Below are 15,044 nucleotides of genomic sequence, written 5' to 3' on the forward strand. Positions count from 1 at the left end.
TATGTCTACTTACTATAGATATAATGCGTAACGCACTCTCTGAGCTGACAGATTTATGTTCCGACAACACAAAATGCCTGAAAAGAGCGTGGATATTCTCATACATACGTAAAAAGCTGATACCTAGGTAGCCTATGTACACAATATACCATTTACTATGAATTTATTGTGCTTTAGATTGCTTGTCTAACGCCTACACTAAGTCCAAAAAAATAGGCCTAGATCTAAACCTAATTGAAATGATTTTTCGACAAATTAGTTTTAAATGTCCAATTATAAGTCAGAATTTCATGTTTTCACTTCATTAGCTATGATAATGCGATAACAATAATGATATATATACCCACTACCTCCTACCACTACTTACTCGTATTAAAAGTTCCATATAGCAATCGAATTGACTGTCTATTTATACAAACATACATAATTACAAACAATAATGACAGCAGTGACACAAAACAGACAATTTCCACGGCTACCTGAGCTCAGTGGAGCAACAAAGTACCGAAGTTTATAATAATATCCACTCGGTTGAATATTATAATAATTAATTCACAAACTACTCTGGTAGTCAGCTGATTTTAGATAAGGGTCAAAGGTCTGAAAGCCACTTAAAGGACCAGAAATTACTATCGAACTTTGTGTCAATGTTGACCATATTGCGCAGCTGAATAAAACAATAAGTACATATTTATATTTTAACCTTTTACCTTATAAGTATTTGTATTATAACCTTAATCTAAGTAAAATATTCTACAAAACCGCTGACTAAAACACCATGTTTACTAAGGGAGCTCGTATTAATTTTCTTGTTACATTTAAGGTAACGTCACATCAACTTATTTACCTATTATCAATTACAAGCCTTATGCTGAATGTGGGTCCCCTACAAAGAAAACACTACTATCTCGGAAAGGGAGCTATCGTTCTCATTCAGTGGCCTTTCGGAGATAATATTCACATTTCACAACTTTTTTTTATAATTTAAAGCAATTACAATATAGCCACAAGTTATTGCAGCAACACTTTTAGTAACGAATCTAACTGAATATCTTGTGTCCGGTAGTCTGTTTTATAAGCCTATACTCATTCGGAATGGAATATTATAATCATTGGAATAATGCTCGAGTAAATTATGCAGTCGTATCCCAGATCCCATGAGATTGATTACCCAGGTAGCATACACGAGAGGGAAATAAGGTATTAAAATTTCATTAAAACTGTGTTTGCATTTATATTATCCTGTGACCTTTGTGAACAGTTATCGTAAGTGACCCGGTTTTGGCCACTTTAAGAATTTTGTCGACTTTGAGGCTTTCTTAACTTATAGTTTTTATTATCACGAACATATTTCTTGTAAAAAGTCATTTAACATGTATTAACCTTGCCTAAGAAAACCCTTTTTTTAAAGAACGTCCAATAGAAAAATAACTGTAGAAGAAAGAAAAAAAAAAGGGAGTTTGTGCCACTTTTGGCCAGATTCGTGCCATTTGTGGCCACGGTCGTGTGCCAGTTCTGGCCATCAAAAAATACAATAAAAGTAATCAAAATTTATAAATTAAAATGGACATTTTACAAACAATGGTTTTTATTTAGTTTGGAAAATATGAAATATTATTACTTCACTTGAATTTAACTTACAAATAAGGAGATCAACATTTATATGACGTTGGTAAAAGCTGCAAAGTAAACTGACCTCCCCTTTGTGTGAAGGCAATTTATTGCATCTCTGAAAATGAAAAATATGTATTTATTGATATGTAAAGCTAAGGAAAAAAAGGCACGATAAAATAAAGGGGAAGAAGTCGGGTGTCTATGTACATTAGTTTTGGCCAGCCATGTGGCCAAAGATGGAGAAATTCATAATTTTGTCTCCATTAGTGGCCACCTTCTAATAACCGCACTTCAGAAACATATGGCGACAAAATAACTTTATTTTCACTTAGACAATATATTCTTCATGTAGTATTAACATAAACATCCAAACAATAAGCAAAGATTTAAAAAATAAAAACCAAATCCTCACCCGCTCGCCTTAGCCTTTTTGTTAAGATCTTAACAATTTCAAACTCAACTAAAAAGAATGACTTGTTACATCGAAGTGAAGTTTGACACATCAAAGCTGCCAACGGTATCAGTGTCTCCAATATTCAATATTTTAAATACTGTACATAACAGAGTAATTAATTTGTCCATGCCTTAGTTATAAATATTTGAAGGTCCAAATGGCCACAAAGGGGTCGGTGGCCACAACCGGGTCACTTGCCCTATATGATAAAGTATTTATAGGCAGTGCAGATAACATAATAATTTGCACACGAGCGTGAATGTGTATCTCTGAATGTGTAACAGAAATGTAGATTGACAATAATATTTCCAAGTGCGAGTAGGTGCGATTTCTACACGAGCTACTCCATAACTAAATGCAAGAACAAGCACGATGGTATATAAATAATTTTATTCAATACATCGTCTGAGATGTTGCACGGTATGCTGCATATAATTCCAATTACCGATGACATGTGTCAGCCATCACTTTAGCATTTATCTCCTGATCTAAAGATATCTTTACACGTGTAAGATTCTCTCGAAGCATAAACTATTATTGTATGAAATAAGATTGACATTATATTTCTAATATTATTCAATATTTGCATGCTATAGGGAAAATGTTGGAAGTAGTTATAAATCATCTTATTTATGAATCAACGTGTATTATAATATTATAGGATACTATGAGTTAGACGCTGTTCCCTCCAAAAGCTGTATGACAAAACAATTTTTCAACCACACCGTGACTTAAATGTTTAATCATAATTATATGCAAGTGTCGTAGTGGTCCGGAAGGTTAAAACGCCTGTTTCTCACGCATGAGCAATGCATTCAAGCACCAAATCGTCGTTTTCCAAATTATATGTACATTCTAAAAATGATTGGAACACCATTGAAAGTGAACAGTGATTTATACAATTATAATTTTAAATTATAAGTTAGAAATCGCTTACCTGTATCAGTCTTGACGCGCGCGCGCTGACGTACGGTCGTATGACACCAGCCATGGCGTCTAAGTTGTTGAAATGTTCGAGTTGCAATATAGTCATCAATGAGGTTCTAGCCTTTATATGTAATAAAATCGATGTGATGGACGAGGAGAGTATTAGTCGTATCTGTGTGAGTGCTTTTTCTGACGAGGACATTCAAAGTGCTAAAAATCTACTTTGCGAATCGTTACCCACGGAGAAGCGTAAGAAGACGAGAAAAAGAGATGGGAAGAAACTCCGTGAAATAGATGATATCATATGTATGCTAAAGGAGTCCGACCCTGAGGTTTTGCCGGTCTTTGTGGCTCGTGAGCTGCAGAAACTACCGCCAGTGCTTTTTGATCATGTTGATGTCACTAGGATTTTAAAGGATTTGGTGCGTATGCAGCAGGAGATGAATCAGATAAAAGAACTATATGTCACAAAAGAAGACCTAAATACTGTGAAGTGTGATCTTGAAAACCTGAAAAAGGCATCTTTAGTGAACAATTTTAGAAGTACCGTCAGTAATGTTAACATTAACAAAAGAGGTGGCTTCTTACTGGATAGTCACGATGACTACTGCAGTGGTCCAAGGGGCCTTGAGTATATGGACACTCAACATGACATATCCTGTAAAGATACTAGCGAAATACGCGTAGATACAAACTATCAGGATATGGTTCAACCAGGTTTCAAAAATGAGGGTACTCAACAAAACTGTGATCGCGCTATGGGTAACGATAATCGCCTTGCGGTGGCCGGTGCCGAGCCCGAGACGATGACTCATCTACAATCAGCTGCGAGCGATGTTTCTAGCGAGACGAGACACACGGCTGCTCCGGACATACAGCATGACGTTGTCGTAAATAGAAAATCTTTAGCTGATGTTGTACGCAATGGAGACTGGAAAATACCTAAGGACGACAAAGAATGGACCCTAGTTCAGAGAAGACGTTTAAGGAATCGCTTTGTTGCTAGTAGAGGAAAGGCAGTTTCAAGCGAGCATACGAATTTCAAGGCTACGGATATAAACATTCCCATCTATGTTTATAATGTTGCGAAGGAAGTTTCCCTGTGTGACATACAGAATTACATAGCGAGTAAAACTGATATTATGGTACAACTGGAAAAAATGAATATGAAGGTACCTAAATTATATGATGCGTACAAAATATTGGTACCAAAACATAAACTGAAAACCTTCCTGAATGATGATTTCTGGCCAGAAGGCGTCGCATACCGTCGTTTTGTTAACTTCAGGGCAAGAAGTAATTCCGGTACTATGAATGCGAAATAATTGAGCCGTGTGTATCATAACCCGCCGTATGAGTAATCAAACGAAACTCGTAACATTTAATTGTAAAAATATTATGAGATCTATTGAATGTGTAAGGAGGATATGTGAAACAGCTGACATTGTGGCACTTCAGGAGACGTGGCTGTTGCCGCATGATATCCCGTTCCTGGACAGCATCAGTGACCAGTTTGCGTTCACGGGCAAGTCTGCAGTGGATACTTCGGCAGGCGTGCTCCGTGGCCGACCATACGGTGGAGTGGCAGTGCTGTGGAGGAAGTCGGTGTTTCCCTCAGTGTCAGTGCTAAAGTGTAACAGTGATCGTATAGCGGCTATTAAAGTTGAGATACATGAGCGTTCTTTGTTAGTCATATCTGTGTACATGCCTACGGACTCAATTGATAATTTAATCGAGTTTACGGAGTGTTTATGCGAAATAAACTCAATTATTGCAATTAGTGACGTTGAATCTGTGTATGTGTTGGGAGATTTCAACGCACACCCGGGTGAGTTATTTGCAAAACAACTCTTAGATTTTTGCGCAGAATTATCATGGACTTGTGTTGATCTCGATTTGTTGCCTAACGACTCACATACTTTTATTAGTGAGGCACACGGATGTCGGCTGTGGCTCGATCACTGTGTGGTTACGAGCGCCGCGCGCGCAACTGTCAATGATGTGACTGTATTATATGATACCTACTGGTCAGATCACTATCCAATGCAATTGACATGTAATTTGAATATAATAAAACCTAAAATTGTAATGTGTAATGAATTTAAAAATAATGTAATATGGGGCGACAGGCAGCCTAGTCAAATTGAAATATACCATAATTATTGTCACGCCAATTTGCGGCTTATCGACTTTCCATCAGAATTTGCTACTTGTGCTGATAAAAAGTGTAACTGTGATATGCATAAAGCTTTAATTAATGATATGTATAGAGATATAGTACGTGTATTGACAGAAGGCGCGAAATCTTCCTGTAGCCCGATTTCAAACCCCGGTAGGGGGAAGCACATTATAGGCTGGAATAAGCATGTGAGGGAGGCTCATAATAACGCTCGGCAATGTTATAAGAACTGGCTGTTGTATAGGAAACCTAGTTCTGGGAGGTTTTATAATGAAATGACTGAGTCTAGGCGTTTATTTAAGGCAAAATTTAAATGGTGTCAAAATAACCAACAACAAATAAAGCTGGATATAATTGCACGACACCATTCCAATAATAACTTTTCAAAATTTTGGAAATCAACCAACAAACTGAATATAAAGCCTAGCCGGCCCGTGAGCGTTGAGGGTGAACACGAGCCGAATGCCATCGCAGGATTGTTTCGGCGGCATTTCAGAGTTGAGCCGTTTGTGAACCGTGCACGTTCTGGGATGCTGTCGGTGCCTGATGCGGGGGTTATACCGGGAGATATTAATGTAAGATACACTGCAAAGGACATTGACTTGGTTATCAAATCTATGAAAAGAGGAAAGTCTCCAGGTCATGATGACCTTAGCATTGAGCATCTGCGGCATGCCGGGGCACACTTGCCTAGGGTCCTGGCCCTACTGTTTAATCTGTGCATTAACCACTCCTACCTGCCTGACGATCTCATGTATACTATTGTTGTCCCCATTGTTAAAAACAAGACTGGAGATGTCTCGGACAGGTCTAACTACAGGCCTATCTCTCTGGCCACGGTTATAGCGAAGGTGTTGGACAGTTTGCTTGACGGCCATTTAACAAAACATATAAAACTGCACGATGGCCAGTTCGGTTTTCGAACTGGTCTATCCACTGAAAGTGCGATTTTGTGCCTCAAGCAGACTGTGCAATACTACACCGCTCGTAAAACGCCAGTATACGCATGTTTCCTGGACCTGTCCAGGGCATTCGACTTGATCTCGTACGACCTGCTGTGGACAAAAATGTATCAAGACACTAGTGTACCCCCTGAAATTATATCTATTTTTAAGTACTGGTACAATAATCAGAATAATGCTGTTAGGTGGGCAGCTAGCAAGTCGGAAGAATATAGGTTGGAGTGTGGGGTGCGGCAGGGAGGGTTGACCTCACCGAGGTTATTTAATTTATATATGGACCGCCTGATTGGGAGGCTGAGTGGCACCGGCATCGGGTGTCACATAGATGGTATTTGCGTTAATAATATAAGCTACGCGGATGACATGGTCTTGCTCAGCCCCTCAATCAGTGCGTTGCGTAAGCTACTCAACATATGTGAGGAGTATGCGGAAGCCCACGGGCTCAGATACAATGTAAAAAAGAGTGAGATCATGGTATTTAAAGCACCAAAAAGAGAGGTTACAGTGGTATCTCCCCTCTTCCTCTATGGTACACGATTGAACCAAGTCACTCACTTCAAGTATCTGGGCCACTGGGTTACCGAGGACCTTAAAGATGACATGGATGTGGAGAGGGAGCGCAGGGCGATGTCTGTTCGCTGTAACATGTTGGCTCGCAGATTCGCACGGTGTACTGAACAAGTGAAGGTCACACTCTTCAGGGCTTTCTGCCAGACCTTTTACACGTGCAGTTTGTGGACCAAATACACGCAGAGGACATACAACGCTCTGCGTGTGCAGTATAATAATGCGTTCAGGGTGTTGATGGGGCTGCCGCGGTACTGTAGCGCCAGTGGTATGTTCGCAGAGGCGCGCGTGGACGGCTTTCACGCCGTCATACGCAAGCGAAGTGCGTGTTTAATGGCGCGGGTGCGCGGCAGCCCCAGCGCCATCCTGGCTGCATGCGCAGACCGATGGGACTGCATAGTAGTGGCGCACTGTATAGGCCTGCACACGAAAGCCAGTGCCTAAATTTCTTTCATTGTTTTGTTTTTTATTGTTATTATTACATTACTAACATAGGCTAAGAACATTGTTACTAACAAATTATGGAAGCAATTCTGAAATAAAATTTGATTTGATTTTGATTTGATTTGATTTGTATTGAACAAGCGTAGTGATTAATGCTCAAACTTTCTCCGTGCCAGAAGGGGCCTCAGCAGTGGCCACTTATAAGGCCGTTGATATATGATATACATATTATATATGTACAAAGGCACGTAAACAAACTTTCAATTTTTCAAACTCCGATTTTATGCATGACATTTTTACACCAAGTTAGTCACTATTTGTATGACCTACTCGATCCTTCTTATGTATGTAAGCCCATAGTCAAAGTGGACTGTCATATTTTTGCATCTAGATTTTCATCTTTTATCTTAGTGAGTTATTATAATGATGATGATAATTAACAACAACCACCTTAGGAGGCTAGGGTTGGGCAGATGGATCAAGGGCCTGATGCAGAAGGCAGTACTCCTTGAAACGGCACGTATTGTGAGGAGTTTCTGTCTCTGGAGCCCGAACCACCGGTAGCTTGGACCTCCCGCTACTGGTCGGCTCCTATTTTTATATTTTTAAATATTATTTTATCTTGTATTTTATAAGTAGTATTTAAAAATGTAATTTTAGAGAATTTTAAATAAATATAAAAAAAAATATAATTAATCATTATCCAAACTAGGGAAAGGCAAGAGTCGTCTGAAGACTATTAAAATACGAAAACTAAAATCAAACAATGATGACAATTAATTGAATATTAAAATGTAATCTAACTCCCAGCGCTGCGTGTCGTTAGCAATGCTAATTAGAGACAAACCATTCAGGACATCTGCTCTGGAAGTGATCACATCAAGACATGCTACACTTCCTCTCAATCCTAATAGATGTCTCCTTAGACTTTTCCGCAGAAAACTTACATTGTTATGGAAACAAAATAATAGGACAACATATAATACCTAGGTAAGCTAAGTACCTACATCATTTGTTACATTCACCCAGATGCTTTGAGGAAACTAGTTAGGTAAGATTTGGGTAAGAGGATAATTAAGGTACTTGTTATCCACATGGCCGAACATGTGAATCATTAATTCATGCATAAACGATCTACTGGCTGCTTAATAAACTAAAAGTCGTTGGAATACTCCAACAACATACTGGCGTATAGCAGGAGTGATTTTATACGAAAAAGAGATGAGTGTGGGAGAGCCATGCTTCAGCACGAATGGGCCGGCTCGACCGGAGTGATACCACGGCCTCACAGAAAAAGTGAAACAACGCTTGCGTTGTGTTTCGTTGTGTGAGTGAGGTTACCGGAGGCCCAATTCCCCCCTTCCCAATCTTCCTAATCCCCGATTTCTCAAAAAAACTTAAATTCCTAACCCCTCCAGTGTTTTGTGTATCCATGAGTAGCGGCGATTACTTACCATCAGGTGATCCTTCTGCTCGTTTACCAGCTAATACCACATACAAAATAATAACACAAAAATATGCAAAGCTGTCTAAGAGCTATTACGAAACAAATCTGTATGACATAGCTTAGATTTTTATTAGTTTATCAACGAAAATAGTGGACAGATATAAAAACTAACAGCCTGTATAACAGTCAATGAAATCTAGTCTAATGGATGTGTTAACAGGCGAACAGCTATTTTGTTCATAAACAGAAAATGGAACACGCTATATTCTACACTCTACTGCGAACAAGGACGTCTAGATAGATATCTACTCGTGGTAGATAATTGTTCGTCTTTCTTTGGCCATGTCTTGTGGCTTTTATGACTTTGCCGGTGCAACTTAACTTACATTGTTTTAAGATACAGTTTTATATAACAAAAAGCTATATGTCTTATAACTCCTGTACCCTTAGTACGACTTGGCTTTACGTTTAAAGTAATCGAAACGAAAGCGCGTTCGGCGCTCTGATTGATCGGCTTATTTTAGCTGGCCAATCACAACGCAGAACGCGCTCTCATTTCGATTATATACTTTAAATGTAAAGCAAACTCATACTAAGGGTACTGTCCCTTGAACAAATAGCATAAGATATATCTTCTTATAATACTTTCACTTTTATCCGTTTAGCTTCTATGTACTATGTATTAGAGCTAATGTAATAAGGATGAGCCTATTGTTGGCCTAATGGGTACGTATCAGTATCATATTGCATAGGTTGCAAATATGGAACCTTGGACTTAATAGCTACCATAGGTTAGATATTTTATGTAAACGCATACGTTGTCTCGGTATAAAATGGTTACTTTTAAGACTAACTAGAAAATCATCCAATGACTTCTCTCGCTTTGGGTAGAAGGAGTATCAGACTCTTACTGACTAAAAAACACCCATTTAATTCCATGCTTCATGAGTAAAACGAATCGAACATTAACATTAGGTAGGTCCAGCTATTTGTACCGAGGGCAGGGAAGTGAGCCGTGATACGTTTCAAATTAAAATAACGGTTTCTGCAGGGGATAGCTACGTTTTAAAGCTTTTACAGAAAATACGTTTCGTGTTTCACTCTACGACCCCTTTTTAAGGATAATTTTGCTTGGATACGTTTATATTTTTCGAGAACGTCGTCCTATTGTATTTTTGTATTAATTAAGACATTTCGATTGTTAAAGTAGAGGCAAAAGAAGGGTAAATTCAAAAGTAAACAATTATTCGATATCGCGACCGACAGACAGAATTCTTTTTCGAGAAACCGGAATTCCTTAGACGTCTTTCATCTTTCTCCTATTTTAATTTTTATTCCAATTTGTTATCGCTATTCCTTCTTACACAATACTAAAACGTTGTATAGTAAATAGATGACTACTTAAAATCAAAATCGAACTTATGCGATAAACGCGGTATCTGTTATCTCATTAAAAATAACTGTTGTGTGTGGCCCATCAGAAAGTATGAAAGCCTAAGAGAGCTAATACCACATTGAATGGCAATGCTTATCCGAAATAATCGAACTTCTCGGTCACCAGAAATGGCAAAAGCAATCAAAATAAATGACAATACTAGAGTTGATCACGTCGCCTTTGGGCACAGTTAGATCGTTGAAGACAATATTGTTTCTTAAAAGTGATCTTTAAGTGTAAAGACGTTTGAATTTAATTTACTAATTGTTGGTGTAATTTCTTAGGTGCTGGATGGACCAAAGCGACACATTCTGGATTATCATCGTACCCGTTGGACTTTCGTTAATGGCTTCATTTGGTAAGTATAATATAATATACATTGGTTATAGTCTTCTAGTTTTTTAAACAAGATTGGTCATTCGTCATTGGTCGTCATTGGTCTACCAATCAAGGAGACCTGAGCTTTCATTATATAATTGTCTCACATGAATACGTAAAATTGTAATAGAAGCATATCTTACTCGTGGCTATTTTAATAGTAATAAGGTTCATATGTGGTATGAACTCTACAGTACCTATAGTACAGTAAATTTAGTCCTATGCCTTTGAAGAATTTGTTGTTTAATTTAAAACTTATTACGCACAATGGAAGCAGAATATGCCACTAGAATAACACTCGTAATACAAAACTTAATTCGCGTCTTCTCTCACTACGACAAGCGCACATTCTAAGTGCTTCTGTACATAATTGCGTAGACACAATTGTCTGAATCAGCTGAACAATGTCACCTGTCTCGGTAATCTTACACAAACTCTGAGGTCAAAGGATATTTTTTTATGAAACACGCCGGTAATCGGGCAGACGTATTACCTGATGGTAAGCAATCGCCGCCGCCCATGGACACCTGAAACACCAGAGGCGTTGCAAGTGCGTTGCCGGCTTTTTGGGAGTTAGGAATTTAAGGGTTGTTGGGAAGATTGGGAAGCCCCCTTCCCTAATTGGGCATCCGGTAACCTCACTCACACAACGAAATACAACGCAAGTGTTGTTTCACGTCGGTTTTCTGTGAGGCCGTGGTATCACTGCGGTCGAGCCGGCCCATTCGTGCCGAAGCATGGCTCTCCCACACTTGCATAATTTTCCTGTTTCAATGTCCTTACTTGTATACTACATACAAACATAAATACGTATACCAAAATTGTCGAAGTATATGAATTGGTAACTAGCCAGCTATTACAAATATCGAATCAAGTATCCCTAGTAAATTGGCCAATTCGTTTATTTTCCGACATGTTTGACAAACTAATAAATTGTTTATCTATAATAGACTTGTTTAGGTTCGTATATACGTAATAATAAAACTATAGCAATAGGGACCTTGTACTGACCAATTCTCGATCATGGAACACAATCTTAAAAGGATTTCCGATGTGACCGGACGTACGCGGGCGACCAAGGGTTTGACTTATACGTGTTTTTCGGTACAGATGAAAAAATAAAGTACCTTTAGTACCATTTAGTACCTTTAGATGAAAACTATGAAGAATCTACAAAAATCAAGTATAATGAAAGCATGATAATCATATAAATCATTCATTTCTTTTATCTAACGCTATATTACATCTTTAGTATCTGCTCAACTTTTAAAGTTGATTACTTTTCTTGCTGCTCTCTTATAATAATATGTTACAGTGTATTGACCTTCATAAGCTCAGAGACAAGAAGAATTATGTTTGTTTCGAAAGTAAACATAATTAGTTTTCTAATCAAACTAACTAACTTTGATATTTTGTTTGGGTGTTCTAACATATTATGTAGCTATATTACCAAGGGGTAACTAGATAGAAATCCTATTCCTTTTTTGATTCTTTCAACTTCACTGAACCACTTTGGATAAAAATAGGAATAGATATAATTTGAAACTGGAGTAAGGCCGTAGGATAGTTTTTATCGTGGAAATAAAACCCTTGGACTCTTCTTTTAAACTCTGAGAGTAAAAGTAATCAAACGATTTTGAATGTCATTTTTGTTACATAAGAATAGATTTTAGAATAGTTGATAAGTCAAATAATCACATTCTGTTAGATACTTTCAATTGCAAGCCAATCCTTCTTAATTTATTAATAATGAAGTCACAACTTGACAGCCGATAAGTTTACAACGTCAGCCAAGCAGCAAGCCTTGCCACTAAAAAACGAACAAAAAGTACCAACATACTTGATCTCTGTATCACTGCATGCCCATTTACCCTTTATAGCTTGCTTGTATTTGAATAATGTACGCAGGGCTAAATAAAAATGCCTTAGAACAAACTCATTCCCTCTTGGAAACATCCCATAAGCCATTACGATGGCTTGAAATGGCCCCGTTTTTCTTAATATCAATTAATGTGCACCAATTTACGCAAGGAACCGTACAGTACGTAGCGGTGTGTATACTCGTATAGCCTTTTGTTTCGGTTTATTGTTTCTGTGACCTTGGGTAAAAGATTATGAGATTAAGTTTTTGAATCTTTCGTCTCTACATTTTCTTGATTAAACACAGCTGAGATGGATATTATAGTCTCAATTTTGTGGGGTCAGGTTTAAACATTATAATAGACAAGTGTCCGAATAATTTAATTCCTTGTTATAGTTTCAATAGGATGCCTAAGTTATAACACAGCTTAATTGCTAACCTACATTGAGCAAGCGTGCTGATTAATGCTCAAACCTTCTCCGTGCGAGAAGAGGCATTTGGTCAGCAGTGACCACTTATAGGCTGTTGAAGCGTATCTCTGTGTGTGAATGGTAATTGGAAGTTAAAATGGTTACATTTTCCTAAATTACAAGGATTCATCAAGGAAAATTAATCATTACTACTAAGTTTTCTAAGCTTTTTATGGCGTAATTGAGTCAAAATTGTTTAGGCTCGTCAAATTATATAACTTCATCTCGAATACAATGACAAATAGGTATATGTGCGTAATAAATTAGATATTTATTTGTCCCTAATTAAGATAAAGATTGCAATTATCCAAAGCAAATAACAGGGTCGGGTTGTTTGTGAAGCTTTCTTCTCTTGTTTTTTGTTTTTACTCGAGAAAAATTCTGTTTGAGATGTAACTCAGATGTTTGTATTTTTAACCCTGTTTTACCAGAACACGAAATTGACGGACAATTTTAAAACTAAGACCTTCATTTGTGCGGCACGTGGTAGAACGCCAGTATTTATTGGCATGATTCATCTAATCTTGTTTTTTTTGGTAAGCAATGAGACGTTCCAGAAATATCATGTCATTTGCCCACTAAATTATGTGGATATATATGACATGATAATGTATATTGGCAACAAAATAGCGAATTTTGGTGAATCAGTTTTCGTTAAACGAGTTGTAAACTTTTCTATTATATGTGACAGATGTAATTTACACTATCTATAAATTAACGCGACATGTACATATATATGTCATGTAGATGATATGGAAAGATTCGATGATATTATTGAAGAAATTTTATCGTAATTTCTTCTACACATAATAACGATTATTAAATTCAAATACTTAAAGGAATTTAGAATCTATTTATTTTTGGACTCGGTTAACAACAATAAAATAGAATAAAAGAAGCAAAATACGTACATTTAACACTCTCACAGTACAGGTGGTACAAAAGGGTCAGGGTGTAACGTTTCAAGTAGTTTACTCGGACGTTTTTCCTCGTAACACTTGATGTCGGGTGTCGTAATGTATGGGGTACAAACTAGAAAGCTTTGGTATCGCAGGGTTACCTGTAACATTGTAAACCCATGACGGAACGTAGGTAGTGAAGATTTGTAACCGCTATTTCTAATTTGTAATAGGATCTGAGACGCATGATTTCGTTATGAGGAAAATAATGAGGATTTTATTGTTATTGATGGAGAATAATAATCAAGAAGTATTTTTTAATAAATTTATTGTTAGTTTTAGGTTTCAATGAGATTAAGCTGAACTTTAGTATATCACATAAAACTAATCCGTCGCCTGTAATTCACTAGGAACAAAATGGATATTATAATAAATTATATTATTAATGATATTTATTTTTGCAAGTTGGTTACAAGGTAACACGTTAACACGTCTCTTAAATAACTAGATGAGGCCGGCATTTCCTATCGGATTACTCTGAAAATAAATGAAACAGACTCAGAAGTCAAAGTCCACAATCAAATAAAGAATAATGTGAGCCGTGATGTGGATCGTGCAAGTTGATTCTGTAGTGGTCTTTAGAAGAAAGGACCACAACAGTATGAGCGGACTTGGTCAGATGGCAACACGCATGTCTCAGTTTACAAACAGCACTGGTGACGGCTGTAATAGCTATAATAATTTTACTAACTAAGTATTTCTGGTTCTTTAACCTTGAATTATGGGTATAAAAACTGATTTGTATTATGCTAATGCCGGTTACGTCATTTTTAACTTGAACTGGGACTCTCATCAGGCCCTATTTCAGAGCGTTCCCAAATCACAATGGTCATAAAATGATATAATTAATCATTAACTACTTTACATGATACCTTTTTTAAAGGAGGGAAAATTATCCAATGCCTTCTCGTGTCTAGTGTGAGGCGAGAGGTAGTGTCAGACTCTTCCTGACTAAAAACTACCCCATTCTTACTTCTACCTATAAGTACCGGAGCCCCGGTAAACCCGCTAGGTAGTTCGTAGCTACGGACATGTGTGATCCCTAATTGAGATTGGTGGTATATATTTTCATTTTCAGTATGTTTGTTAACCGCTTATTGTATAGGGAAGGTTCTCTTCCTAAATGAATGTTCATATTATTAGATATTCTCGAAAGTATCAGGTTTTTGGTTTTTCGCTTGACATTGATAAATCATAGTAAGAACAATTACTTTGAAAGAGAAACCATCACATATTTCGGCCGGTGACACCCATTGGCCTAGATATAAGACACGAAGATGCGGTAAAACTAAAATACGAAAAACTTGTACCGTTCCTTCAAGTACTTTGTTCGATCATTTAGGTTCC

At 37.4% G+C, this 15,044-nt stretch overlaps 2 protein-coding genes across 5 annotated transcripts in view; both read left to right on the forward strand.

The window, feature by feature from the left end:
* LOC118267698 (calcitonin gene-related peptide type 1 receptor) overlaps window positions 1–15,044 on the forward strand; it is a 75,818-nt gene that overhangs the window by 55,890 nt on the left and 4,884 nt on the right. For all 4 annotated transcript variants that reach the window (XM_035581837.2, XM_035581828.2, XM_050704422.1 and 1 more), the window contains exon 9: window positions 10,314–10,387. In XM_035581837.2, coding sequence (XP_035437730.2) covers window positions 10,314–10,387 — 74 coding nt within the window. The remainder of the gene's footprint in view (window positions 1–10,313; window positions 10,388–15,044) is intronic.
* LOC118262794 (RUS family member 1) overlaps window positions 1–15,044 on the forward strand; it is a 137,781-nt gene that overhangs the window by 48,627 nt on the left and 74,110 nt on the right. The window lies entirely within an intron of this gene.

This window comes from Spodoptera frugiperda, chromosome 25, assembly GCF_023101765.2.
Source record: "Spodoptera frugiperda isolate SF20-4 chromosome 25, AGI-APGP_CSIRO_Sfru_2.0, whole genome shotgun sequence".
NCBI classification, from domain to species: Eukaryota; Metazoa; Arthropoda; class Insecta; order Lepidoptera; family Noctuidae; genus Spodoptera; species Spodoptera frugiperda.